Source organism: Phragmites australis, chromosome 22 (genome assembly GCF_958298935.1).
Source record: "Phragmites australis chromosome 22, lpPhrAust1.1, whole genome shotgun sequence".
In the NCBI taxonomy this organism is placed as follows: Eukaryota; Viridiplantae; Streptophyta; class Magnoliopsida; order Poales; family Poaceae; genus Phragmites; species Phragmites australis.
Genome location: NC_084942.1, coordinates 19,570,201 through 19,597,969, shown reverse-complemented (window position 1 = coordinate 19,597,969; position 27,769 = coordinate 19,570,201). Strand labels below are relative to the sequence as shown.

The window sequence follows — 27,769 nt, the reverse complement described above, 5'->3', positions numbered from 1 at the left end:
GCCTTTCTTAGATTATTTTAAGTACGGCGGTCTGCCAAGTGACCCCATCGCAAGATGTCAATTGAAAAGGTGACTCCCCTCATACATATACAAAGCGGGAGTCTTGTATCGATGCTCTTATGGGCATGAGATGCTTCTTCGATGCCTGTCCCGAAGCGAGGCAGATAAAACCCTGAAAGAGGTACACGCAGGTGTTTGCGGCGGACATCAGAGCGGGCCAAAGATGTACCATAGCCTAAAGCTTTCAGGAGGCTATTGGTCCGGTATGATGACCGATTGCATTCAAGTGGCACGGTCTTGCTATGATTGCTAGATACACGGGGACTTCAAGCATCGTCCCCTAGTTCTGTGACACCCGGCTATACCCTCTCGGCCCTTCGACGCCTGGGGTATTGATATAATTGGCAAAATAGAGCCACCTTCTTCTAAAGGGCAGCAATTCATTCTCGCTGCTACTGATTACTTCTCCAGGTGGGCGGAAGCAGTTCCTTTGAGGGTGGTGAAATCCGACAACGTCATCAACTTCCTCGAGCGTAACATCATATACCATTTTGGAGTTCCTCATCGCATCACCTCCGACAATGGACTGTCTTTCAAGTCAAGTAAGATTTACAAGTTCGCTGAAAAATACAAGATTCAATGGAACTATTCCACAGGGTATTACCCTCAGGCCAACGGCTTGGCTGAAGCTTTTAATAAGACCCTCGTGGGCATTCTGAAAAAGATAGTCACAAAACACAAGAGGGATTGGTATGACCGTCTCTTCGAAGCATTATGGGCTTATCAGGTCACCGTCCGTACCCCACACAATCAACGCCCTACTCACTTGTCTTCAGCACGGAGGCTGTTTTACCACTGGAGCTGGAGCTTCCCGCGCTCCGAATTGCCATACACAATGAAATCACACAAGACAAAAGAGTTCACCTTCGGCTCCAAGAACTGGACGCCCTTGAAGAAGAACGCCTCAACGCTCTCCAAAATTTATAGTTCTATCGACAAAACATGATCCGAGCGTATGACAAGCTTATCAAACCTCGCGTATTTAGGAAGGGCGAGCTAGTACTCATTTTGAGGCACCCGATTATACTCACCAGCAAAAGCAAAAACAAATTTGAGCCAAAATGGGAAGGGCCTTACGTTGTAGAACAAGTCTACGACGAAGGTGCCTACCAACTCATCAACCAGGAGGGTGTTCGTCCAATGCCCCCTATTAATGGTCACTTTCTCAAAAAATATTTCGCTTAAAGTTGTCCTCCATTCCCCTTGGATTAATATTGAAAAGGGAGAACTCAGAAGCTCGGTACAAGTTTTGCAGAATAAAGGGTGTCGATCCACCCAACAATAATCGTTGTCTTTCTACCTGTCGTCGAGTTGCGATTTCAGGGTATGGCTACCTGTAGGACTCACCTCCCGAGATGTATAAAGTGTCATGGCAGTTTTAAGATGTGATAATAAACACACACTGCACAAAAGACACATGTTCCTCTATCTACGCTTGGGCGTCAAGGCTGATTCATTCTGCCTCTAAAGCGATCAGCTGTTGTTAATCCTGTACTCTTCCACCCCAGCATAAGTTCACCTGGGGATGACTATAGGAAAAGAGCAAGAAAGGGCTACCTTCCCGACACAGGTCATGGATATGTGTGCAGCTTCTTGCCACCCCGACGTGATCAAAACAAGGGCCTTGTTACACCAAAAGTTGCCCGCGAGGTTTAGTACCCTAGAGCGTGGATGGTGGAATCTCAAATGCATTCGCAATCGCAAGTTCAAGCAAATTCAAAGACCCAAAGAAGGTCAAGCAATGTTCAAAAACACCCAATCGAAGGTGTCATCAAGTCAAAGCCCTCCCAAGTGTTAAGGGAGAAGAGCCAACAAAGTGCAAATAAAGTCACCATCAATAGGTGTCACAATGACTGCAAATGCCAGAGAGCGACCATCATTCACCACCCTCGCAGAACATGGAGGCAACAATCTTTGATCCGTGCCACATACTAATATAGCTTCCAGGGAGTACAGGATTGTCAGCGTGCTCTAGCCGAGGAGGTAGTTTTAGGGAACCACCACCGTTTTCAGAAGTCCTTTCAGACATGTGTTCTTCACACATACACTCAAATGCTAATTAAAAGCAACTGCCGTGACTCTTTGACGTCTTCGGAAAGAGTCTCTTGTGACTGTATCTTGGGGTCACCTCATAGCTCGATGACACAAGAAAAACCCATATTTCAAAACATCAAATGCATCAAACAGGATTATTAGTATGCATTTCCCCTTTATTATCAGATAACCATGTTTTCACAACTATTGTAGCTTGATGAAGCAGAGAAGTACACTATCTTTGTGTTTACGGATCTATGAAGTCTTAAATTTCACTGGCTGGCACCTTCCAAGGTCGCAGTAGAGCCCTTTAATCATTCCTCACCCTCACTGGCTGCCATCTCCCAAGGTCGCAGTGGAATCAAGGATCCTCTTGGGAGTGGCGCTGAGTTTCGCCGCAACTGAGGATTTTCGGGAGCAGTGAAGCATGCCAGTGCGGTTCACATGGAACTGTGACATCCATCAACCCTATTGGCTGGCACCGTGGCCGTTACATGGTCGCAATAGAGTTGATAAAATCTTTCAAGAGGTCCTTCACTAGCTGGCACCTCCCAAGGTCGCAGTGGAGCCTTTTGTCTTCTATGACAACACTGGTTGGCACCTCCCAAAGTCACAGTGGAGTCAAAACCCTTTTCAACGATACTGGCTGGCGCCTCCCAATGCCGCAGTAGAGTTGATTTGTTTCCTTTGAGGAGTGGTGCGTCTGTCCGCCACAATTCAGATATGATCATCGCTGGCTGGTGATACTCGGCGGCTTTTTTTCTGCCTTCAAGTTTATGAGCACCAAGTCGAGCCCTCGTTCTGTTTCCTCGCAAGAGCTCAACTTGGTGGGGGCATTTGTACGATGGTATTTTGCTGTGTATATGCGTAATCCCCCGACATATGTATACACATATACAGAAGGAAAAAAAAGAGGGGGGAAAGAAAAAAAAGAGAAAAAAAAGAAGAGAGTCAGTCGGCCTTTTGCCTCGGTCGACCCAGCTCATTTTCCCCACCGCACTGGCCCGACCTAGCCCAGTAGTGCCGCCTCTTTTTTTCCCCGTGCGCCGTATCGCTCTAGGGCACCCGAGCCACTGTTCTTCTTCCCTCCCTCGCATGCGCCGCCGCCCCCTCTGGCGTCGCGCTTCAGAGCAGTGATGCCACGCGTGCGCTCGTCCGCGTTGGCCCAGCCTCAACCCGTTCCCCCTCTCCTTAGCCGCTTCATCCGAGTAGCCCCCCAGGTGGACGCCCCTGTGCTTCTCCTTCCTCTCCCCGTACCGCTCCCGTGCTGGCCCTCTTGAGCGCGCCGCCAACAGAGGCACTGCACCCGTCTTCGAGCCCTATCTGAGCCATCTCTGCTCTCTTCCCATGCCGCCATCCCCTTGCGGCCGGTCTCTGTGCTTATCCCTTCCTATCTCTAACTAATTTGGGGGAAATCACTTCATTCCCAATCAAACCCGATTGAAACTCCTCTTCCCCCAAATCCTAACCGCCTCTGGGCTTTATCTCTTCTCGGGAGCTCAAGCCGCCTCTATAAAAGCAGGGAGGGGCTCTCGGTGGAGAGAGGGTTTTTTTTTGGGGAGACCTCGGTGAAGCCCTACCACGACCGTGACTCGCCGCCGCCCGCACCATGGCCTCTGAGTCGCCGACCACCACTCTGTCACCCCGATGACGAGCTCTGGCCGAAGCTTCTCCACCACTGCCGTATCGCGAGGTGAGCCCCATCTTGATTGTTCCTACTTCCCCTCTTTGTGCTCATGCACGGCTGTGCCGTCGTAGCCGGTGCTCCGGTTGCGCCGTTGTGCTTTCCCCCCCCCCCTTTGCTCTGTGATAGCTCGGCCATTGCGCCGTGGGGGTTTGTGCCGGTGCCGACCATTGAGCCGTGGTGTTGTTGCTAGCTCGGTCGCGGTGCTGTCTTTCTGTCTGTGTGTGCCATCGCGCCGCCTTGTGCTCGCTGGCAGGTGATGCTTAAACTGAGGCCTAGCCGTGACTCTCCCTTATGCTCTGTGCCGGCCACGCACCGCTCGAGCATGCCGTCATGCTGTTTGAGCCCTGTCGTCTGTCGACCCTTTACTCTTTGTGCCATGCGCCGTTGAAGCACTGGACTCCGACCGTGCGCCGTTGAAGCTTCGCACTTTCGGCCACACGTCATCGTAGCCCAGGCTCCGGCCATACGTTGTAGCAATTTCGGGCTTCAATTATCCCATAAGTCTTGCCATTACCTGTTACTATTGCCTCCTGGTGGGTGCTTGTGAATGAGACCCCCTTCTGTTGTCAGTTGATCTCAAGCAGTTAGGTCTTGCTTCTGTTCCTGGTTGATGTGGAGGTGGCTAGTGATAGTGCTTGCCCCCATGCCATCTGCTACTCGGTGTTGGTTGGAGTTTCTACCTTGTGACTGCTAGTCTGTGCGGATGCTATCCTATTTGTTGGCCTGATTTGATCCAAGTAGTTCTGATTATTACACTTTGAGGTGTTGTTGTCGGATGGCGATGTTCTTGTGTGGCTAGGTGTGTGGGATTTGTTATTGATTCCATCACCCTACTGTTATTATTCTCCCTTTTGCTATTTGTGATCTGAAACAAATACGATGATGGCTTGCTGGTGTGTGGCTGGATAGAGATGGTTCGGTGTAGGGAGGGAGAGTTGGCTTTGATTACCTATCAAAAAAGAGGCTAATGATGCTACCTTCAGAGATGTGGCTCTCTGCTGTATTGAGCCCTCTTGCTACCTGTTGCCTTTGTGGCTTGATACTCTAGTGATTGCTCTCCGCCTATGTGGCATAGTGCCTGTGTGGCAGAGAATAAATGCACCATTGCGGCAGGAGCCTTCGTGGCCCAACTGTGATAACCCTCGCCTGTGTGGCTTTCGCCTTCGTGGCATGTTGCCTTCGAAGACGACCGATGAGGACAAGTTCGAGGCCCCGAAGAGTGAGTTAGTGAGTCAAGCACTGCGTCGGAGCTCCTGGTGGTGGCCATGTTGCCGCCTCTGGTAGAAGCTACGCATCGTGCCGCGCTCCTAGCTTACCTCTTCACACAAATACAATTCTGAGGCATACGTGGCCGATGATGGTCCGGAATACATAAACAGTTCAAAAAGCTTATGCTAGATTGTTGTCCTGTACTTTACCGCATTTTATTGCTAACACTTACTTTGCTTGGTCTTTGTTGCGTGTGACTACAGCCTTGTAGATTCGGAGACGATCTCAATACGACGATCATCAGCGCAGCTCAATCGGAGGTAGCCCGAGGACGGGCGTATTAACCGGGGAGCCTCACGAGGCCACGGGAACCAAGACGAAGCAATCGTCGGATCATATTGTATAATCAGATAGCGTGTGTGTTGTGGAGTAAAAATGTATATTGAAAGAAACTGTACTTTATGATTTCGACAAGAATGAATAAAGTTTACATGTTTTCGATCATTGCATTCTCCTTTCTTTCGTATACACTACATATACTGGCACGTCTACATATATTCATACTCAAAGTTATACAATTCGAATGTCGAGTTTTGAATACGCGAAACACCCATAGATAGTGATGCATACCTCTACCTCGTCAACGGGTAATGTGGTTTCTCAAAGGACAGGTGATCAATTTGGGGCAAAATTATCTGGTTCAATATCTCTGGTATGCAAACACCTCAACAAGTTCATGTTCAAAATCAGAAGTCTAAAGAGCTGTTTGGTTTGTTACACGCATAAGCCCTACCAAATTTTGGTGCTATCAAAACATGGGCATTGCCAAAATGTGAGTGAGGAAACGTTATTTGGTTTGTAGCCTTATCAATTCATAGGCATATATGGAGAATAAAGATGTTTGGATGGTAGCTATGCTAAAGTATATCAAAATTGTGTATATGACATACAGAGCCCATATGTTATCAAGATTTTTTTTTGGAACAAAACACATTCAAGTGAGATGTTGTTTTGTAGATTTAATTGTAAGTAGTTTAAGGTGAAAACGGATAGTAAATTAGACGCACAATTTATAAAATATTTTCGTTTAAAGTTTGCTAACCCAATAGCTTTGGACTGTATGCAACCTATAGGCTGCTGCCACCTCACTGCTTGCTCTGTTGGCAGCGACGCCAAAATGAGGGCGAGCTTTTTTCTCGACCGTGCTTCGCCCAGTGTTGGTAGTTGATTGTTCATTAGCGTTGCCAAATTTTCACGGACACGCTAAGATTTGAGAGAGAACTCAATGAAAGTTAAATCTTATAGGCACGTCAAAAATTGGTAAGGTTTTCATCGGTAACAAACCAAAAAGCGCCTAAGATACCATTTGGTACTTACATTCAGCGACAGTGGACAGCAGCTGAATTGTCCAAACCAAACAAGCAGCTACGAGCCCAGGTCAAATAACTCAAACAGGAGGAATCATATTCTTTGTTGACAAGATCAGAAGGTGTTGCCGTGTCCTGCTACTGATTTCGTTAAGATCAGAAGCATCTGATCGCTGCCACGATCCCTGTATTGTGTGCAAATTTTATACGCAACGCACTTTTTTTTAGTCGCAACTTTAAAATATAAAATTATAGTATCTAAACTTATACATATACTTACGCTACATACTCACTATAATCGCCTCTCCGAAACGAGATTGCCTGCTATCAAAATTACCATTACAGTATCTCTTATTTTTTCATCTCCAACAGCTACCCATATCAGCCTCTATGAACAGTGTTGCGTGCTGCTACAGTAGTCCGCAAAAATTCAGAACCTCCCTCCCTCTCCCCGTAATACTGTAGCGTCACTGTTTTGTACGGTACCACTGGAGCTGCAACGCTACAGTACTGACCCGGCTCATACGTCATTTGACGATCTAGCTCATCTTCCTCACTTTCCCTCTCCCACTCTTCCTCACTTTCCCTCTCACTTTCCCTCTCCCACCAGTTGTCGCTTTCCCGCTTCCTCACTTTCCCTCTCCCACCAGTTGTCGCTTTCCCGCTTCCTCACTTTCCCTCTCCCACCAATTCTCGCTTTCCCGCTTCCCCTCTCCCACTCTTCCTCACTTTCCCTCTCCCACCAGTTCTCACTTTCCCTCTACCACTTTTCGAGAGTTCACTTTTCCTCTCCCAGTTCTCTTTCTCGCGGGACAAGAACCTACCGGCCGGCGTTTAGGTCCAGCCGGCAGGCCGCCGCCACATGGCCGGATCCGATGGCTCACGACGGAGACTGGCCAAGTCGCGGCTCCACCGGATCTGCTTCCTCCAAGGCATGCTTCTTGTGGTTGCTCAGATTTTGAGCTAGTGTTTTGTGTTGTTATTCATGTTTGCCTTCTTTCTTCTTTTTAAAGGATTTGGAGACCCTCAGATTTTGAGGCGTTGATGAAAAGGTTCGAGTGTTGTGTTAATGAAAGGTGTGGATCTTTCGAAATTTGAAGAAAAAACCAAACCTTACTACATTTCCCAACTGTTTACTCTTGCAGAGATGCATTCCGTCTATGTGACTGTGCTGTTCAACACGGCTGAAACGACAACGACCACCAAGCTCTCAGTTCCTGCGCAGCAGCTACTCCTTGGTCGAGCTCTGCGGCGCACATCCCCTGACTGCTAGTACCAGATCGACGCCGGAGCAGGATGCTATGTGCCTCGAGAGAATCATCGCGGGCTCCTACCTCAACATGGCCGCTCACCCGGACGGCTCGGGCCGAGTGTTCCTGTCCAGCCGGGACGGCAAGATCTGGCTGGCCTCAATGCCCAAACGGGGATCTGGAGCCGCCTTGCGGGTTCACCGCCCTTTCCTCGACCTCACGGATCGGGTGCTCGGGCTGGTGGGCGTGGCGCTGCTGAAAGGAAACGACGTTCCGCCCGGAGTTCGCAACCAATGGCCGCTTCTTCGTCTCCTACAACTGCGACAGCAGCACCTCGTCGGCCTGTGGCGCCGGTAGGTGCTGGGGTGCTGCAGCCGGAAACGGCGTGCCGGTACCAGCTCGTCGTCGCTGAGTTCTCCGCGAAAGGTGGTGCTGACTATTCCAAGGTAATATTTTTCCCGTCTATTCGTGCTCTTCCATCTGAACCTAGTAGAATCTTTACCATGGGTTTGCTCAAGCCACACATATCCTATTCGTGCCAGAACCATGGCGGCCAAATCCTATCCCAACCCGGAGATAGCGATGGATACCTCTACCTCGTCACCGGGCATGGTGATTTCTCAAAGGGCAGGAGATCAATTTGGTGCAAAATTATCCGGTTCAATGTCGGCGGTGTGCCCGGTATGCAAACATCTCAACAAGTCCATGTTTACAACAACGCCTGAAAACGCCGAAGCATCTCAGACGAGGGTGTTGCCTTCGGTGGGATAGGTGGGATGTTTCTCAGGAAGCATTCGGATGCATAGTTCGTAGGTTTATTCTCAACTGGAAATTAACGTGCAGCAACCGTTCGAGCGGGTTTTCTTGATCTCCAACGAGGCTGGGAGCCAGAGCGTCTCAGCGTCCAAGGAGGCCGTCTCCAGTCTCCTTCGATGTCATCAGCCACGGCCGTCCCGCAGACGGCAGGATGCCATCCACATCGTCGGCGGTATCGTCTACCGAGGGTCCACCGATCCCTCGCTGGAAGGGAAGGAAACATTTTCTTTAGCTTTGATACCGAGGTTTTTTTTAGCTTATGCCAGTCCATATTTCAGAATACGCAGGCATGCAAATTACAGTAATACAAGAGAAAAGAGTACGCGGCAAGGATGCACAATTCTCACGACCGGATCCACCACTAGGGCGTGGTCGAGCGGTCGCCGCCCGAGGTGGTTCCCAGCCGTCCAGGTGAGGTCTCCCGTCTCCAGGAAGAAGACGTCCAGGTTATTCCCAAATCGACAAATCCCAATCGGGCGGCGAGCGAGCGAGCAAGCACTCGGCGTCTTGGCTGGCGGCGGTTTTACTATGCTGCAGTTGCGGCGCTCCATTTCTCCCCGTCCCGCGGCAATATCCTCTCCAATTCAGGTAGGTATACATGATCTCAGCGTGAACACCAACTGTTCGTGGAATATTTCTGAGGGTTGATTAGTATCTTGTGGCCGTTCTAATTGTCATTAGTCTCTTATGACGATTGATTCATTACCCATCTGATTGCTACGGGCGGACCGAGCACGGGCTCGGCCCAAAGCACCTACGGATACCACCCCGATTAGCACCCCTTCCCCAAAGCCCAGTCCAGCTGGTCGTCTGCTCTGCTCGTCAGACCGTGCTCCCTGCCGGCCCTCACCCCTCGCTTCCCTCCCGCTAGTGGCGGCCCCTGAGCGGCGGCTGTCCGTGTGGATCAGAAAACAAATCTTTCTGGTTTTCTCTTCCATTATCAAGAACTTGTTGATCCATACTGAAATTTCCATCCTGTGTATGCTCAAGATATGACACCTCTGGACTTGGAATGTACGGGTTGTTTAAATCAGTAGATTCTGAGAGAGCCTGATTCAGATCAAACAAAAATGTGGACAACCCGGTGTTGCTGAGCTCACAGTCATTCGCTTGATTTTTATCCTCATTTGCTTCCTTAGCGTTAGTGAAGGCTTTCTCAGGAATGTGAGAACTAGTTTCTGCAACAATGTGTTTCTTCACTGGACATGTCTGTGGACGATGATGAAGAAGTCATAGCATCAGAGAATATCTTGCAGAGACTTTCCAGTTGGGGTATCTTAGAACTTTGCTTGAGATGAACCCATTTACCATGATGAATGGGAGCCATATCCTCTGGACATGAGAGGAGAATTAGATGACACGGCAGGTTTCAAGTACTTCAAGAAGTGAGTCTCATGCTTCCCAAGGACAAGATTCTTCATGTTATTATTGCATTAGATCTTGCTTATCATTATCAATCGTGCAGGTTGGGAAATACAGAAATCTCTCTACCATTTGGAAGAGTCCTCAGCCCTACAGAAAGTTTTAGAGCAGTGCTTCTGTTCCCTCCCTTCTCAACGTGAGATTCACGGATCGTAAAGCACTGAAGAGGTAAGTAGCTCTCATCCACCTTTCAATCATGCTTTGACTAATGTTTGATCGAGCATTCAAAACTTGTAAATTGTAACTTCTAATTGATCTAGAATGATGGTTCACGTGTTATTAATAATTAATCTTTTTTTTTTTTTTACCGCGCAAGCATTTTCGGTGGTAAAACGCGTAACCGTTTTAACGCATGTACACGGTCACTTCTGTGATATTACGCGGTAGGTCCGCCCCTAAAAGCAGCCTCACCAAACTTTGCACTACATACCGTTAATAATTTTCTATCATTAGATGTGGCCGCCAGCTCGACCACCAGCACTTTACTATGTGAAAGCATCCGCTACTCTCTAGAAATGACGCGTAAAGCCTCGTTAAGGTCAAAGCTAGCGCTGAGTAAAGGTCTTTTCCACGTGACTCACCTCTTGTCTTTTCCACGTGACTCACCTCTTATGACGATGATTTTTATGTAAATATGTAATCCATATTTAAAAAAAGAAAAGAAAGATCAAAATTCAAAAGTGTAATCCAGATGCCTATACGTTCTCGGTGCTTCTATTCTCCTGATCGTTGGTAATTTACTTATATGCTTAGGGGCTAAGTTTCCTAAGTGCTGGTTGAGTCACATACTATCAAAATGAAAGATAACAGGACGTTCGGCCAAAGAAAAGATAACATATCTAATGAGTCCCGAACTCTGATCGGTGGGTACTCGATGAGATAATTTTTTTATTTATATATTTTATTTATTTAATATTTTCAAATTTACACGGTTATTTTAAAAATTGAAACAATAGACTATTTTTGCTCGTTCGTCGGGCGAGATCATGTAAGTCCCGCTTATTAGGTAATAAAAAACTGATGGCTGCCACGTGTCGTTCGTTTCGTGGGCGAGATCTTGCGCCGGTGGGCCCACTAGAAGGTGTTGCTCACTGTTTGGGTGACACAATGTACAGTAGTTCTCTCTTGTCTGTACATCTTGTGTTCATTTTTTTTCATTTAAATATCTATTTTAGCTGTGAGTATAAGAGTAGTTTAAAAATTCTAAACATTTTTATCAGTAAATTAGAACTCACTATTAACTCATTTTAATTGATTTGATCCAAAAAGTCCAAGTCAATATTTAATTAAAATTATCCGAAGAAGCCTACTTTGTAACTTCTAATAATTTTTAATGTCTCAAATAAATTCTTAAAAATCATGAAAAATTCACTAATATTCTTACCATATGATTTACTAATTTATAAAAATATTTTCAACCTTATGTTATTTGGTGAAAAAGTGAGTTTCTTTATAATAATCTATTTATATGTATTTTTATAATTTTATGTGATATTATTTTTTAATTCAATTTGAAAAGGTTAGTTCTTCATCTTCATATTGAGTATTACAAAGGAACTTATTTTTTTTATCAAATAATCTAGAGTTAGAAATATTTTTATAAATTTGTTTCAATTAATTGGTGTGTTGTGCATGTAGAAATACTTGTCTTGAACCCCCTCTCATGCTTTTATAGTTAGGGGAACTCGGATATACCATATCTGGACTTTTTCGGGTGTAATATTTCCAAAATGTTGATCTCTTGAATATTTAGGAAAACTCTTCCGGAATAGGGGATAGCTTCCCTATTTGTTACTTACTTGTACTTTGTCTCTACTTTTCTCTATGGTGGTTACGACATATACTGGATTGAGTAAGATATGCAGGATCATAATATACCATTTATAGATATATACTATTTATAGAATATATAATAATGATTATATATTTTTGTCAGCTAGCCCTCCGATTCAACTCAAAAGAGAGTTGTTGGTTTATTATCTTAGTCAAGAAATTTTCAAGATCACATCCCTTCTAATCGAGAACTTCTCCGATCGCATGAGATGGGTCCATGAAAAAGGAACTTGGACTATATAGTTGCAATATGTTTGATTTTAGTTGGAAAATTCAGAAAAATCTTTGGTCCTTCGTCTTTATCCTCAACGTTTCATTATAGCTATCTTCAGTAGATACTTTAAAATTTTATCTCCTATAATATTATTACAGTATCTTCTAATACTATTATTACAGTATCTTTTATTTTTTTTTTCATTTCCAACAGTTATTGTATTTTCTACCGGACTCACAGTCGTATAATATGAACAGTAATACGGTGCGCTGTTCGATCGGCAGTTTTGCTGTTCTTCCCGTGCTACAGTGACTCGCTCTCGTTACTGTAGCGCAAGAAACGGCTGCTCCTGTAGGGGCGATGCGCCACCCGATCGGTAAATTCAACGCTCATAGTGGTTTACCGATTGGATACTCGAGCCGCTGGATCGTCACTATAGCGCCAGAAACGGCTGCTGCTGGAGGGGCGATGCGCCCCCCGATCGGTAAATCCAACACTCAGTGGTTTACCGATCAGATACAAGAGCCACTGGAGTTGGCCTAAGCACACATAACTTCTAAGATGAGTTGACACGATTAAACCTCTGTCAGACCTCCTCGAAAACCTAAGATAATTAATTCTGAGATGAGTTGACATGATTACAACTCGTCACATGCTCCATGCATAATGTAAATGTTGAGATATTCTCATTATTTGGATGAAATAAGATACCCTTTATCTAAATAAAACACCCTTTCAGGTGCTCCATGACTCTTGCTTGTTTCTTCTCGCCCATCGCTTGAGGCTTGACCGTGAAAAGGGGACGAGGCTTCTAGAGGGATGAGGCTATTTGCACCGAGCTAACTCCAGTGTTACCTGATACGGACACGGGTGCCAGAATTTGATTTGGACTCAAGTGTCCGATTCGGTAAAGAAAATTTGGACACGCGAAATACAACTCAAAATCTGACACAGGTGTCGGAATCCGACTCGAATTCGGGATGTTTGATTTGGCAAATAAATTTGGACACGAGTGTCTAGATAACACAGGCTAAATCACCATGACTATTTGTTCTGTTGTGCTTGGCAACAAGGGCGGATGATAGGGGTTAAGCAGAGACAAATTTAAATCGGTTATAGAAGCTAGTGAATCAATCGATCTTTATAAAAAACATATTTTTTTTAATATTGATTAATCTATTTTTTCTTTATAAGAACAAAATACATGTGTTCGATGAATTCATGTTTTATGATCAATTTATAACATTTTTTTTTCTTATTCATACATTTTTGTCCACAGAAACAAATGTATAACCTTTCATATAATGAATGATTATATATATTCATTTAATGTCATCATATTGCCTTTGCTAATTAGATATGGTCTTATCACATAAGTTGCTACAAAATCTCTATGACTGAAAATTACTAGGACTCAAGCAAATAAAAAGTATAGAAATGGAATATGAATCATCACCATTGACAAACACTTTACTAAAGTTTGTAAAGAAAAAAATGAGACAAGTACTATAGAACTACTATTCTCGGGGTATATCCCTGTCTCAAGGAAGGAAATCCTTGTACGCATGAAAACTGCAGGCAGATGCTCATGATATCTCGTATACAGGAAAATATCTCTTAAACTAGGAAGGAAGGTCTCCAGAGGCCTTACGACGACCCCTGTATATACGGAGACAGTGGACCCTGCAGAGGAACAAGAGTCATTAGAGGTTGAAGAGGTCGCTTAAACCTTTCAACAAACGAGAAAACACCCGAAGCCGAGTAAGAAAATCGTTGATTAAGTTTAGATCCATCTAGACTAGTCATATACCTCCTTGTAACAGGCTCAGATTAATATCTCTCTTGTATTCTCCTGTGATTTGTCTACTCGAAATTTTCTTTATCTTTTCAACAAATTCGTTAGATCGACGGTTCACAAATCATCGATAAAAACGCTTCGTTATATATCTAAGTATCTGGGTCCTCTATAAATAGATACAGACCCCCACCCACCACAATTAAATCATGGAGAAAATGATCGCACTTGTTCTGCCCATGGCTCTCTGGTACTTGTCCTTCGTCCTTCCCCATGCTGCCGCATCCAGTAGTGTTTCTCCTTCCCCGGTGGTGTGCGCCGGCTCAGGTGAGTGACCACCTGCTGATGCTATTGATACATCCTCCACCTCCAGATCGATCTTTCTTGCGCTGCTGTTGCACTGTCTATATCGATTAACCTCCTATAATTCATTATAGGGGCGCCGCCGGTGACGCTGGGAGATCCGCTGGGCTTCTGCGGCTACAGCGGCATCAGCTGCTGCAACGTCGCCGACGATGCTGCGCTGAGGGCGCAGTTCGAGGACAAGAACATCTCCGACGCCGCGTGCGCCGCAATCGTCAAGGCCGTCCTCTGCGCGGTAAGTAATAATCTACGTGCATGCATGTCGACTTAAGCTGTCCGGCCCTTTCCTTTTCTATTTCCATCGACTGCTCATGCGGTAATATTTGACCACGTATTAGGCTGCCTCTCGGCCTCTCCTTCCCATTTCTCCTCTCTCACTTCTCTTTCTCGCGGAACAAGAACCTCCCGGCCGGCGTTTGGGTCCAGCCGGCAGGCAGCCGCCACCATGGTTAGATCCGATGGCTCACGATGGAGACGGGCCACGTCGCGGCTCCACCAGATCGGCCTCCACCAAGACATGCTTCGTGTGGTTGCTCAGATCTTGAGCTAGTGTTTTGTGTTGTTATTCATGTTTGCCTTCTTCTTTTTAAAGGACTAGTTACATACTCATACGTTGCAACGGAAATCATAAAAACTCTATTCAACATGGACTGTTTGGTTACCTGGTGGTGCTCCCATCCAGGTTTAACTCATGCAAAATGCTCCTCCGAGCCTGGCTCTACGGAAACGGAAATGATTTGTATTTCTCTGGAGCCAACTCGCGGGATGCAGGCATGCGCTCAGCTAACGATGGTATTAATATGTGATTAGTGAGTATTAACTTAGATTAGTACATTTCAAATTAGATTAAGATTTAATATGATAAATTAAGTACTATAGATTGTATTTATGCAAAATAAACGTCATGGTAGCACTTACTTTTTTATTTCAATCTCATACAATATATATTCATACAGTTAACCAAACACAATTTCTTTTCAACCAGACTAAGCACATACAGTTAACTAAATACATAGCACTACATACACACAACCTAACTCAAATGAGCCTGGCTCACTAATACGAGCCAAGCTAGAGCCATGCGGGCAACCAAACGCCCCCTAACAGAACTAAACTAACACACGCAGAACTAACACATGCAGAACTAAAACAAGCAAACTCTGATCAAGATTAGTGCTAACACCTCAGATTTTGAGGTGTCGTTGATGAAAAGGTTCGAGTGTTGTGTTAACGAAAGGTGTGAATCTTGAGAAATTTGAAGAAAAAACCAAACCTTAATATATTTCCCAACTTTTACTCTTGCAGAGATGCATCCCGTTTCTGTCGGCTGTGCTGTTCAACACAGCTGACCCGACGAAGCTGTCAGTTCCTCTGCTCTGCGCAGCAGGTACTCCTTGGTCGAGCTCTACGGCGCACCATCCTGTGACTGCTAGTGCCAGATCGACGCAGGAGCCGGATACTATGTGCCTCGAGAGAATCAGCGCGGGCTCCTACCTCAACATGGCCGCTCACCCGGACGGCTCGGGCCGAGTGTTCCTGTCCAGCCGGGACGGCAAGATCTGGCTGGCCTCAATGCCCAAACGGGGATCTGGAGCCGCCTTGCGGGTTCACCGCCCTTTCCTCGACCTCACGGATCGGGTGCTCGAGCTGGTGGGCGTGGCGTTCCACCCGGAGTTCGCCACCAACGGCCGCTTCTTCGTCTCCTACAGCTGCGACAGCAGCGCCTCGCCGGCCTGCGGCGCCAGTAGGTGCTGGGGTGCTGCCGCAGAAAACGGTTCGAAGCCGTGCCGGTACCAGTTCGTTGTCGCCGAGTTCTCTGCCAAAGGTGGTGCTGACTATTCCAAGGTAAAAAAAAAACTTCCCTTTCTAGTTCTATGAGTACTATACGGGAGATACTATGGCGCCTTCTTGGGTCGACGAACATCAGCTATTGATTACGATCGGACGAATCTCAGCTCGTCTTCTTCCTCCCACTCCCTACTCTGTTCTTCTCCATGTGAAAACAGTGCAACGCTCCACTACAATGCTGACCCCCTTCATCTCCCCCACCCGGGCACCGCCCATCCAACGGTCCTCCGCCGTCCGCCCTTGCGCCTGCCATCACTGTCAGACCATCCTGCCTTGCAAGGACGTCCTCTAAGAGCATCTCCAAGAGACTCTCTAAAATTCACTTCCTATATCCTCATATAAGGAGCCTTCCCAATAAATTTCACTCCTTATATTGTTATTCTCTCCAACAGACTCTCTATACTCCAATCCCTATATTCCAATAGCTCCCTTTCCTATCTCACCGACAGGTGGACCCCGACCGTCAGCTCCATCTCCCCCGAACTGTTCATCTGCGCTGCCATCTGATTCGCCGGTCCGTCTGGGATTGCGTCGAATCTTCGGCGCCGCCGCTCACCGTTCACACAGCGGCTCACCTTCGCGAACACGAATGTGTTGAGCAGCCACAACAGCGCGTAGACGATCAACCAGATGACCGACGCGAGCACCAATGCCGACGACGGGGCGCGTACTCTCAGGAGGACGACGAGGTGTGGGGGGCCCAGGGGCGGGAAAGCGTTTTGGGAACCAGATGCGTTCTCCAAAAATGGAGAGCGAGAGAGGTGTTTTTGGGACTCCCTAAAGATAGGGAGTGAGATAAAGATACTGTTAGAGATGAATTTTGGATTAAAATCCCTATATTTAGCTATAAGGAACCATTTAAAGAGTCTCTTAGAGATGCTCTAAGCCCGGCATCCATAGAGACTCCTTAAAATTCCGAAACCCTAACCCACTCTTGTGAACTCCGACGTGGACTGAGAGCTTCCAAGATTTCAGTCCCCTAAAATCTAGGAAGTGTGGTATTATATTATTGCCCTAAAACGAAATTCGACTTACAGAGGAATCTAAAGATTCATGGAATGCCTAGTGCTTTGATTGATTCAAGGATTGCCTCGTTCTTAATTTGATCAATATGAAGATTGCTAATCTTGTGCCCTTGTTCTGTTAGGCGACTCGAGCTAATCCATCTGAAGCGAGTAGGATCTTTGCCATGGGTTTGCCCCAGCCACACACATCCTATTCGTACCAGAACCATGGCGGCCAAATCCTATTCCAACCCAAAGATAGCGATGGACACCTCTACCTCATCACCGGGCATGGTGATTTCTCAAAGACCAGGAGATCAATTTGGGGCAAAATTATCCGGTTCAATGTCGGCGGTGTGTCCGGTATGCAAACACCTCAACAAATCCATGTTTACAAATTTTATCAAGTTCAATGTTTGGTCTCCATGGGATTTTGACTTTCAGGAGAAAGCCTGAGATCTTCAAAGATGGACAAGCCCGAGATCTTCTCCATGGGTCTGAACAACCCGAGCGGATGCAGCTTCGATTCCGAGAGACCGTCCCACCTCTACTGCGCCGACGTGGACGATGTACATCCATATCATATGTTTCTCATGAAGCATTCGGATGCACAATTCGTAGGTTTAATCTCAGCTGGAAACTAACGTGCAGCAACAGCACGAGCGGGTTTACTTGATCTCCAACAAGGCTGGGAGCCAGAGCGCCTCCTCGTCCAAGGCCGTCTCCTTCGATGTCATCAGCCACGGGCGTCCTGCAGACGGCAGGATGCCATCCATCGTCGGCGGTCTGGTCTACCGAGGGTCCGCCGATCCCTCGCTGGAAGGAAGGAAAGTTTTGTTTCCTTGATCGATACATATATAGCACGTACTTCCATCGATTCATGTCTGATCGATTGTGGCACAATACCATTGCATCCATGCATGCAGGTATCTGTACATGTACGCCTCCGGCGTGTGGACCGGCCAGAGCAACTCCTCCACCCAGATGCCCAGGGTGAGGTGCTCCGGGAGCAGCCCCACGCCGTGCCGCTTTGGCATCGTGCTCTCCTTGGGCGAGGACAACAGCAAGGACGCGTTCGTCCTCGCCACCGGAGGCGTGTACCGTGTCGTCCCGCCTCGCCTATGCGGCGTTCCTCCGCAACCGCCACAGTGGCCGCCTGCGACAGGCTGGGTGCTGTCCTTGGCGTTTGCATTCTATCTCATATACTCGTCCGTGTGTTCCGCCGCCGGCGGAGGAACGATACAAAAAGCCAACATCGGTTGCTGCTTTATTACATGTAATAAAAATGTGACAAACAACTACCACAAAGATTAGCACGGAGCATAGCTCGCGGCCGGTGCCAGGTGAAAAGGTAAAAAAATACAAGTATTGCTGGTGTGACTACTGAGCTTAGTGGCTTCATGAAAACGTAAAAGTATGCCGCATTGTGGTACGCATCATATAGTTTCCTTGTTGAAAAGCTAACAAGGTTGGTTGTGCAATTTAAATACTTATTTGGTACTTGATAGACAATATGTCCAAGTATTTATTCGGTGCAAAAATTAGCTTTGCCTTGGGAGAGAGAACAGAGAACACTATGATCAACATTTTGTAAGAGGAAAAAGAAATGTGCATAAGATCTGCTTCCCTGATGTAAATCAAGTGGAATTATGCTTTTGCATGGATGAAACACTGCTGTTACCTACTACCACCAAGTGATATGCGTGACTGACTGCTGTTGTTTATTAGGATAAATTCCTCTGTATCACTACCGACATGCAATCGTTTGGAATTCAACCATCACGCCATCTTCTGGGCTCAAATTTTGCATGCAATTTTCATAAATACAGCATGGAAGATTAATAGGTGGATATTATGTTATAGCTAATTGATGAATGAATGAATTGTACGGTTGCTTTAGGACCCTTTTGAAATGCAGGACTTGCAAAAGCAGAGTATGAAAACATGTGAATAGAATTGATGCCACGTACTACCGAATCTCACGCGATTGCAAAAACACATGAATGGTAGAGGGGTTGTTGTGCTTGAACGGTTCACAGGCAAAAAAAACACAGAAGTTTTGAAGCAGGGAGAGAGCATTGTACTTTAAACAAAATGAGGTTTGAGCTCATTTTTAGTTTCCTATGGGAGTTTGGCAAAGCACATTTCTTCGCGAGAACTGAGCGCAATAAGTTGGTTAGGATGCTATCCACCCGGGTCATGCATGTTTACCTCTCTCGGAATTAAATCATGCACATGTAGGTGTGTTCAGTGTTTATAGCACATGTCCTCGCACACTGCGTGAGGCTACCTAAGCCTCCAATCTAGCTTAGACGTTTGCTATGACACACTTATGTAGGTGTATGTGAGTATGAGTGTGCGTTCGACTTTTATTGAAAAAGAAATAGCTCCCTTCCAAAGGACTGGAAATTTTTTCTAATGAGTAAAATTTCTTAAAATCCTACATCAAGAAAATCACCAAAGACAATCGACTATACATAGCCTAGGGTGCATTTGGTTGGCCCGTATTTGTGAACCAAGCTCACCCCAACCAGATTGAATGCATGCAATAGCAATTTGTTTGGTTACCTTTATGTATTTAGTCTAACTAAGAAGAGATGGTGTTTGATTGCTCACATCATGAAGACATATTACATAAGATAAAAATGAACAAACAAGTGTTACCATGATAATTATTTTACGTCATTGTGCTTTTATAGTCTTTAGTTTATCTTATTAAACCTTGATGTTCTTCAAAATACATTAATGTCACTTAATGCGCACTAATCACACACTAATAGCATCATTAGCTGGGTACCGGCCTGCATCTAGTGAGCCTAGCTCTGTAGAAATGCCTAAATTTTAGGTTTCTGCAGAGCCAGACTGAGTGCATGCATTTGCATTCCGAGAGCCAAGCTCCTCCATGAGCACCTTGAATGGGAACTGCGGGTCTGTGGCCACGTGGACGGCACCACCCGGCCAGGAAGAGGCCAATAAGAATTATCACTCTACCAGTTGATGGTGTAAAAAACTTCCCATAAATCACCAATTAGATGGGGATAACAATTGCCAGTAATATACTGCTAATGTGACCATTTGTCTGACTACGCAAGTTACCAGATCACTCAAGTATTCAACATCAGTAGCGAGAGTAATAAAAAAAGGTAAGTAGCCATAGCAACACATATTTTCTGAAGAAGAAATCATTCAAATACAACTGTTATTGACTACTGCTGCTCAATTGCCCTTCTGTTAACCACAAGCAGTTGAGAATCATTTGGGGATAAAACAACCGCTGATGCTAGTTCTACAATTACCAGTACACCAATAACTTAGCAATGCAACAATCATTAATATAGTCACGAGTTCACAAGTAAGAGATCACACAGCATTGTAGTAGCAATTACAACCAGTAAACCAAAGCTATTGCCAGCACAACCACCGCAACAGGAAGCAAACTATCTGTCTGCCACTAACGTTTCACCAGTACAACAAAGGAGGTGACTCACCTGGACCATGCCGGAGTGGCCTCATAGGGTGAGGAACGTGAGCCCGGCATGCGCCCGGCGGAGAGCGACCCAGCCGCAGAGCCGCACCTGGCGCCCGGCGTCACCGGCGCCGAGATCTCCACACAGCGCACCCCTCGGCGGACACTGCAGCGGCTGCAGTTTCTCATGCCTCGGCTCCGCCGCGGGTGCCGCCTCCTCTGGCGGGGTCGCCGCGTTGGTAGCCGCTAGGGTTCGGAGCAGGGGCGGAGAGCGGGAGGGCGAGGCGGAGGTGGAGAGCGGGAGGAGGCGGCGGATGGGCGACGCGGGAGGCAGCCTAGGGTTGAGAGGATTTAGGCGGGCGAGGAGGGAAAGGGGCGAAGCCCGGAGGAGAGAGGAAGCCATCGGAGGCGACCGCCGCCGGAGTCCGCGGCGTCGCCAGATCCGCCGCCGCCGTATGAGCGTGGGGTCGGGGGGAGCCTACGTCCGGGGCCGGACGGAGACGCGGATCGGAGGCGGAGGAAGGACGCTGACGAGGACAAGGAGGCGGGCAGCGGGGAGAAAGAGAGGTTCGCGTGGGGCGGCGCGGGGAGGAGTCGAGGTGGACGGGGAGGAACTTGGTGCGGCGAAGGCCGTGGAGGCCATCGCGATCGGCTCAGAGTTCACGGGAAATCCCTCGAAGTCTAATCTGACCGTTCAATAGGGATCGGACGGTCCTGGCGCACCAGCCAATCAGGAGACGAGGCCATCGCGATCGCGCTGCCTCCTCTGCTCTCTACTTGGGCCGTCTCCCTCTTGCTCTCTCATGGCGGCGGCGGCGGCGGAGCGGCGGGGCATCCCGGCGGCGGCCTTCGTGGAAGACGTAAAAGCCTACCTCCGCCAGGCCGGCCTCGACGTCAACTCCGCCCTCGCCTTCCTCCAAGAAAGGTACCCGTCCCCTCCCCTTCCTCCCTACCCCTTGCGGCGAATCTCAGCATGCTTGGACCTCGCTTGATCCGAGGATCGGGTCTTGGGTGCTGCTAGAACTTTTGCGTCCTTCTGGGGGGGGGGGGGGGTGCAAAGGGGCCCTTGGCTTGGATCCATGGTCTAGCCCTCTGCGGGTTCGTCGGACGCGTAGCTTGCGGAAAGGTGGCAAAACTTCGCTAGAGCTCTGTCACTGGCAGGCACACCCAGAGTTGGATGGTCTACCTCCGCCACTGGTCGGGCAGCTGCCCGGTCCAGGCGAGGTCTCCCGTCTCCAGGAAGAAGACGTCCAGGTCTAGGAACTGGCCGCCGGCGCCCGGTCCGCAAAGATGGCCCACGGAGGAAAGAAAAATCGTGCTCTTAGCTCCTCTACTCCCAAATCGACAAATCCCAATCGGGCGGCGAGCGAGCAAGCACTCGGCGTCTTGGCGGGCGGCGGTTTACTAGGGCGGTCGGGCGCTCCATTTCTCGCCGTCCCGCGGCAACATCATCTCCCATTCAGGTAGGTATACATATTTGAGCGCAGCAGAGGACTCTTCCGTGATTTGGGCGGCTCGTGTGGATAGAAACCGGGAGCAGCCCCACGCCGTGCCGCTTTGGCATCGTGCTCTCCTTGGGCGAGGACAACAGCAAGGACGCGATCGTCCTCGCCACCGGAGGTGTGTACCGTGTCGTCCCACCCGGCCTCTGCGGCGTTCCTCAGCCACCACAGTGGCCGCCTGGGACAGGCTGGGTGCTGTACTTCATTGCATTCGCGTTGGCGTTTGCATTTGCATTCTACTCGGCCATCATGTGCCGGCGGAGTAACGATAGTAACCAAAATCGGTTGCTGCTTTATTAGAAGTAAAAATGTGACAAACAACTACCCCAGAGCTGAGCACCAAGCATAGCTCACGGGTGCCCGGCGGTGTAGTGAAATAAAACTTAATGCCATCTCCAACAGCTATCTTAAATTTTCATCCTCAAAAATACTATTACAGCATCCTCTATCATTATTACAGCGTTCCTTATTTTTTTCATCTCCAGCAACTACCTCATTTCTTATCTTCTACTCCTCTTTTTTTCATTTCATATAAATGAAGCATTACAAAATAACTCACTTTTTCATCATATAAATTAGGACTGAAAATAATTTTAGAATTTTTTCCATCACATAATAAGAATATTAATGAATTTTCCTAGATTTTTTAGAATTTATTTGAGACACTAACAATTATTACAAGTTATAAAAGTAGTTTTTTTGGAGAATTTTAGTTTTAAATATACAAAGGATTTTTCGGTGAATCCAATTAAAATGGTTTGCACATGGATTATGGAATATGTAAATTTTTTTAACATTTATGGAGTAACAGAAGACCACCGTTTAAAAAAATAGAGAAAACGAAATTCAAACGCACTGGTGTTACTGTTCATGTGTGGTACTGTTTATTTTCGGCGTATGGCGGCACACCGTGTGCCGAATACGGTGCTACAGTGCTATTTTCGGCATACCGTGTGCCGAATATGGTGCTACAGTGCCATTTTCGGCACACCGTGTGCCGAATACAGTGCTACAGTGCCTTTCCGGCACACGATGTGCCGAAAATGTCACTGTAGCACATATTCGGCACACCGTGTGCCGAATACGGATGCTAAAATTGTAAATAAGCTAACATGTTGTCTATTTCGGCAAATATGGTCACGTATGTTGTCTAATTTTGGATTTTTGCCGTCACCAGGAGATGTGTATATGCTGCCTTCTTACGATATCAAGCTAAGGAGTTTACGGTGCTCAAGCTGATGGCTTTTGATCTGCTTCCCTGATGTAAATCAAGTGGAATTGTGCTTTCGCATGGATGAAGCATTGCTGCTACCTACTACCACCAAGTGATATGCATGACTGACTTGCTGTTGTTTATTCGGATAAATTCCTCTGTATCTCTCCTACTTAAAAATACCGTAAGGCATGTTCCATCCATCTGTCAGATCCCTCTGTGATTCCTCTACCCGTCCGCACACGCATTCGTCCGATCGGACACCCGTGCCTTCGTCCGCATGCCCACGCTCTCCTGCCCTCGCCCAGTGCCACCGCCATCGCAACCATGCCCTCCTACCCTCGCCCACGTGTAGCCGCCCCTGCATAGTCTTGTCACTGCATACCCCCCCTCCCCCCCCTCTCCTTCTGTCCCACGACGTGCATCTGGGGCGGGCAGATCTAGCGGCCCCCAAGCTCGGGGCAGTAGATCTGCCGGCTAGATGAGTGGAGGAGGAGGCGGAGGAGCGGCGGTTGGACGAGCGGTGCATGCATGAGGCGGACGGGCTTCTTCTTCCTCTGGCAAGCGCCTTCACTGTGTTCGCGAGAGATCGCTCCAGCCTTCCTCCCGAGACCGGACCACTAGAGTCCGGAGACGTGCCTCCCCAATTCGATATACTGCTAGCGGGTGATTCCCATTCTCGCGTGCCCCGCCCTCGCTACCACCGTCGCCGTTGGTGCCCATTGCAGAGCTGCAACACTCAACGGCGGTGCGCGTATCTAACTCCCCTGCGAAGCACAACTCCGATGCCTCTACCGTGTCGTCTCCTTTCCTCGCCTCTCCCTCCGCCCATGGCAGCCGCGGTAGCTACAACGATGACTGCAAGGACACACACCACTCATTTTGGTACTCGTGTAGTCATGCTTGCGTCAGGTGGTCTGAGGAATTCTTACTTTGGGTGCAAACGAAGGAACCCCCCTCGCTATGGGAGAATCCACGTGCTGCCACTACCTCTTAGAAGCCTTGCACAAAGCGACACATCGATGAGCCCTCTGGCAAGTCCACCATTCATGGTGCTTGAAGACAGTAATGTACCATATATTGCATCGTTTTTTCATATGGCACCCAATTAATGTCAGGTCGAGCTTATATTGTGCAAATTTTGACATCGTGGAGTGACTGGGATGTGTGGTACGCAGTTTGGTAGGCTTGCTAAAACCTGATTATCCAGTGTTCCTTGAGAACTTATCAAATTTGTTCCATGTTAGATGGCAGATTTATGAGACATGCACACCTTGTTATGCGTATCAAAATGTGCCTTCAAGTATCATCTACCATATGTTTTCTTTTGTGATTGGGTCCTGATGACTGATGATAATATATATTTCTATGTCACACAGATGTCCCTCTAGAGAACCAAACCTCTAGGTATATTATTATTCATGCTGAGGGTGGACTAAACCAGCAACGCATAGCTGTATGTATGCACTTCTGTTTCTCTCAACCTTCCTCTCCTAGCTGTGCGTGAGCGCTAAATATTTGCTTTGATTGTGCAATGTCTCTTGCTGTCTAAGCTCAGATTTGTTGCTACCTGTTTATGTCCAAGTTTTGTTACTTGAGAATTCTTTTCATATTAGCCACTTTGCTACACAAGTGTAATTGCAGTATACTTCAATATAAGCTTGTAATTGCTTTTGATTGCTTGTGTTTGGCATGACCTACTAAATATTGATTGATTTATAACTATTGTTTACTACAAATTAGGGTCTTTCCTAAGCATGTCATGTTGATTTTTTAAGCTGTGTTTATTAGCTTTCTAAGATGGTATAGAGTTTCAACTACTCCTCTCAAAAGAAAAGAAAAAAAGGAAAGAAGTTACAGTTACATCAGACAGAGACCCATCGGTGAATTTCCCATATTTAGTGTTCTGGCTTCTGCAGATATGTGATGTTGTTGCTATTGCTAAGATAATGAGTGCAACACTTATTTTACCAGTTCTGAAGCTGGACCAAATATGGAAAGACTAGAAGTAAATGTTGTTTTCTGTTTTGATTTCTTCTACGTCTATTTCCTTGCTGTATTTACTGGATAATCTATAATATCTGACTCACTAGTACTCTAATTTTCTATAGACTCACTAGAACTCTAATTTTCTATAGATTTCTAGTCTCTTCCTGGCTCTCCCTACATGTATAAGCCTCCCCTCTCTTTTCTCTCTTTTTTACAGTTCTTATCTTTTTTTTTAACCTGCATTGTGTTTTGCTTTCTGCCATATTGCCTTCCTTGTGAGAACATTTATACACTATACAGGAAATTTGAAGATATCTTTGATGTTAATCATTTTATAAACTATTTACAGGATGATGTGCGCATTGTGCGAGACATCCCTAGCTGGTTCACAAAGAAAGATGAGCTTTTCACCAGTATAAAATAGGTTCTACATTTTGGCTTACTCATTGTCACGACTACCTCAAACTTTCAAAAATTGATATTACAATATGCAAACACTGTCGACAATAAACTTTGTATTACTAATTTACTATTAGACTATTTTATATCATCAGGGGTACCTATTTATGATTTTGGTTATATCACCTCGATAGGCGTGGGACAAATCTAAGTCTATGTTGATGTTGTTATAGTGTCGTTCTCAATTGCTCGTGCATTCTTAGTTGATTTTTTTGGAGGTTCATTTATTTGATTTTAAAGATTTGAGATAGCCTTTCCTCAGATGGTAATGTAATTCTTTCTCAAAATAAAATGTGTATGAAACGTGACATGCTCATATTAATTGTTCGATTGGATGGATAGTATTTAAAATCACCATGCAAACTATATTTTCATGTCTAACTAGATGGAGTGAATTGTACATGATCAGTTAAATGGATCTTCAAACAATGTGTTTTTACATGGCTTGACCAACATGTAGATCAACACACCTATTTGTTGGTTTCCTTCTTGCGAGTGAAAATGAAGACTCATATATTGTTGGTACTGTTTTTGTTTCTCATTAGCTGCTACCTTGCCTTGTCTTATTTCATGTCAACTATTTTTTTTTAAATCCCATTGTACATATTTACTCCTAACAGATCAATTTGAGTGTTTGAGATCAACCGACTCTATTATAGTCACCTTTTATTTAACTGGGTTTTCCACTCCGTTTGAATGAATATTCATTTTTTCATAATACATACCAAATTATGTATCTATAATAGGTGTATTGTGAAGAACATCCCAAAATATGTATCTGCCCAATTTTATATTGATAATGTACTTCCGAGGATCAAAGAGAAAAGGATAATGTCTATTAAGCCATTTATCGACGGGTTGTGGTAAGTAAACTTTTGAATGAAACTATTTTGGCAATTTTCTATTCATTTAATGTTGTAATTTAGGATATCCTGTCAGGTTCTATGATGTTGTAAAGGGGGGCCGTACAATCTGTTATATCTTCCCCATAGGAATTGAACAAGATAAACCTAATGTAAAGCTTCAATTTCAGGTATGATAATGTTCCAATGAAGATTAACCGGTTCAGATGCAGAGTTAACTATCACGCGCTAAAGTTCCTACCCGATATTGAAGAAATGGTTGATAAGCTTGCAGCTAGGATGAGGAACCGAACTGGCAGCGTAAATCCATACATAAGCTAATATTTTATCCGATTTAGCTAAAGTTGACACTTGACAGTCATATATTATCCGATTTAGCTGAAGTTGACACGTACATTATACCATTCTAACAAATATATTTTCTTTTGTGTTTGCAACTTCACGTGTAGAATGGATCCCATCTATGGCCACTGGCACTGTAGAAGAGAAAAGAAAGCGTTGCCCTCTTGAGCCGGGTGAGATAGCTGTGATCCTTCGAGCACTGGGATACACAGGTGGAACACAGATATATATTGCGTCAGGGCAAGTGTATGGTGGCAAAAATCGGATGGCTCCCCTCAGGAACATGTTCCCCAACTTGGTAAGCACAAATCCACATCTCAACCCTCCTCTTCTCAGTTCCTTGGCGGCAGGATAGATTCAAATGTGAAAAAAAAAGAAACACCTCTTCTACATTACTTGGCAAGGCATATCATTACGAGTTATTTTCTAGAAGACCATATCATTACGAGCTGTATATGTGTCTCACATGACATTTTGTTTGGTGCTGATCATTTCATTTTGTGTTACAAAGGTAAAGGCAGCCATGCATGGTAGAACCTGCCCGTATGTTTCATCTGAAGAAACCTCGAAGAATCCTTGGAATGCAAGTAAGCAAGATAGCTTTAGAGGGCATTCAATTCTAAATCTCCAAGTTGGGTTGTGAATCAATAAATATTTTCTTGCGAGCTATGAAAATCTCTATGCATATTATACGAGTGTGAAAATTCAGGTGACCTAAAAGACACATACATGAATCCTGTGTTGTTCTTTGTGATGAATTGATTGGTTTCCAGTTCTTTATTGTGTCATTATTTTTTTGTTGATTATTGTCAGTTTAGTCCTTGTGAGGAACCGTCCAAACGGTATTCAAATTAATCACTAGGCGGATCATTTTTCATAATCACAACCTCGACGATTAATCAGAATGCTATCCCGGTAGTCCCGTCACGTGTTTTATGCCCAAGATCGGAACACATGCCTTTCTAACATATACATCACAACAAATCTTAAAAAAGAGCGAGTAATTAACATTATATTACAAGTCTTTAAACAT

The 27,769-nt window shown here is 46.0% G+C and overlaps 1 protein-coding gene and 1 pseudogene across 1 annotated transcript; both read left to right on the top strand.

Annotated features, from left to right (window-relative positions):
* Positions 1-7,367: 7,367 nt before the first annotated feature.
* On the top strand, positions 7,368-18,306 carry LOC133905314 (HIPL1 protein-like). The gene is made up of 13 exons (XM_062347075.1): positions 7,368-7,409; positions 7,503-8,053; positions 8,126-8,288; positions 8,451-9,011; positions 9,105-9,808; positions 9,889-10,013; positions 13,499-14,014; positions 14,125-14,285; positions 15,356-15,895; positions 17,046-17,265; positions 17,347-17,471; positions 17,554-17,730; positions 17,830-18,306. Exons 7-13 carry the CDS (start codon positions 13,897-13,899, stop codon positions 18,214-18,216), a joined length of 1,728 nt encoding a protein of 575 aa, XP_062203059.1. The 5' UTR covers positions 7,368-7,409; positions 7,503-8,053; positions 8,126-8,288; positions 8,451-9,011; positions 9,105-9,808; positions 9,889-10,013; positions 13,499-13,896; the 3' UTR covers positions 18,217-18,306.
* Positions 18,307-21,171: 2,865 nt separating this feature from the next.
* Positions 21,172-27,453, top strand: LOC133904577 (protein PECTIC ARABINOGALACTAN SYNTHESIS-RELATED-like; annotated as a pseudogene).
* Positions 27,454-27,769: the final 316 nt, after the last annotated feature.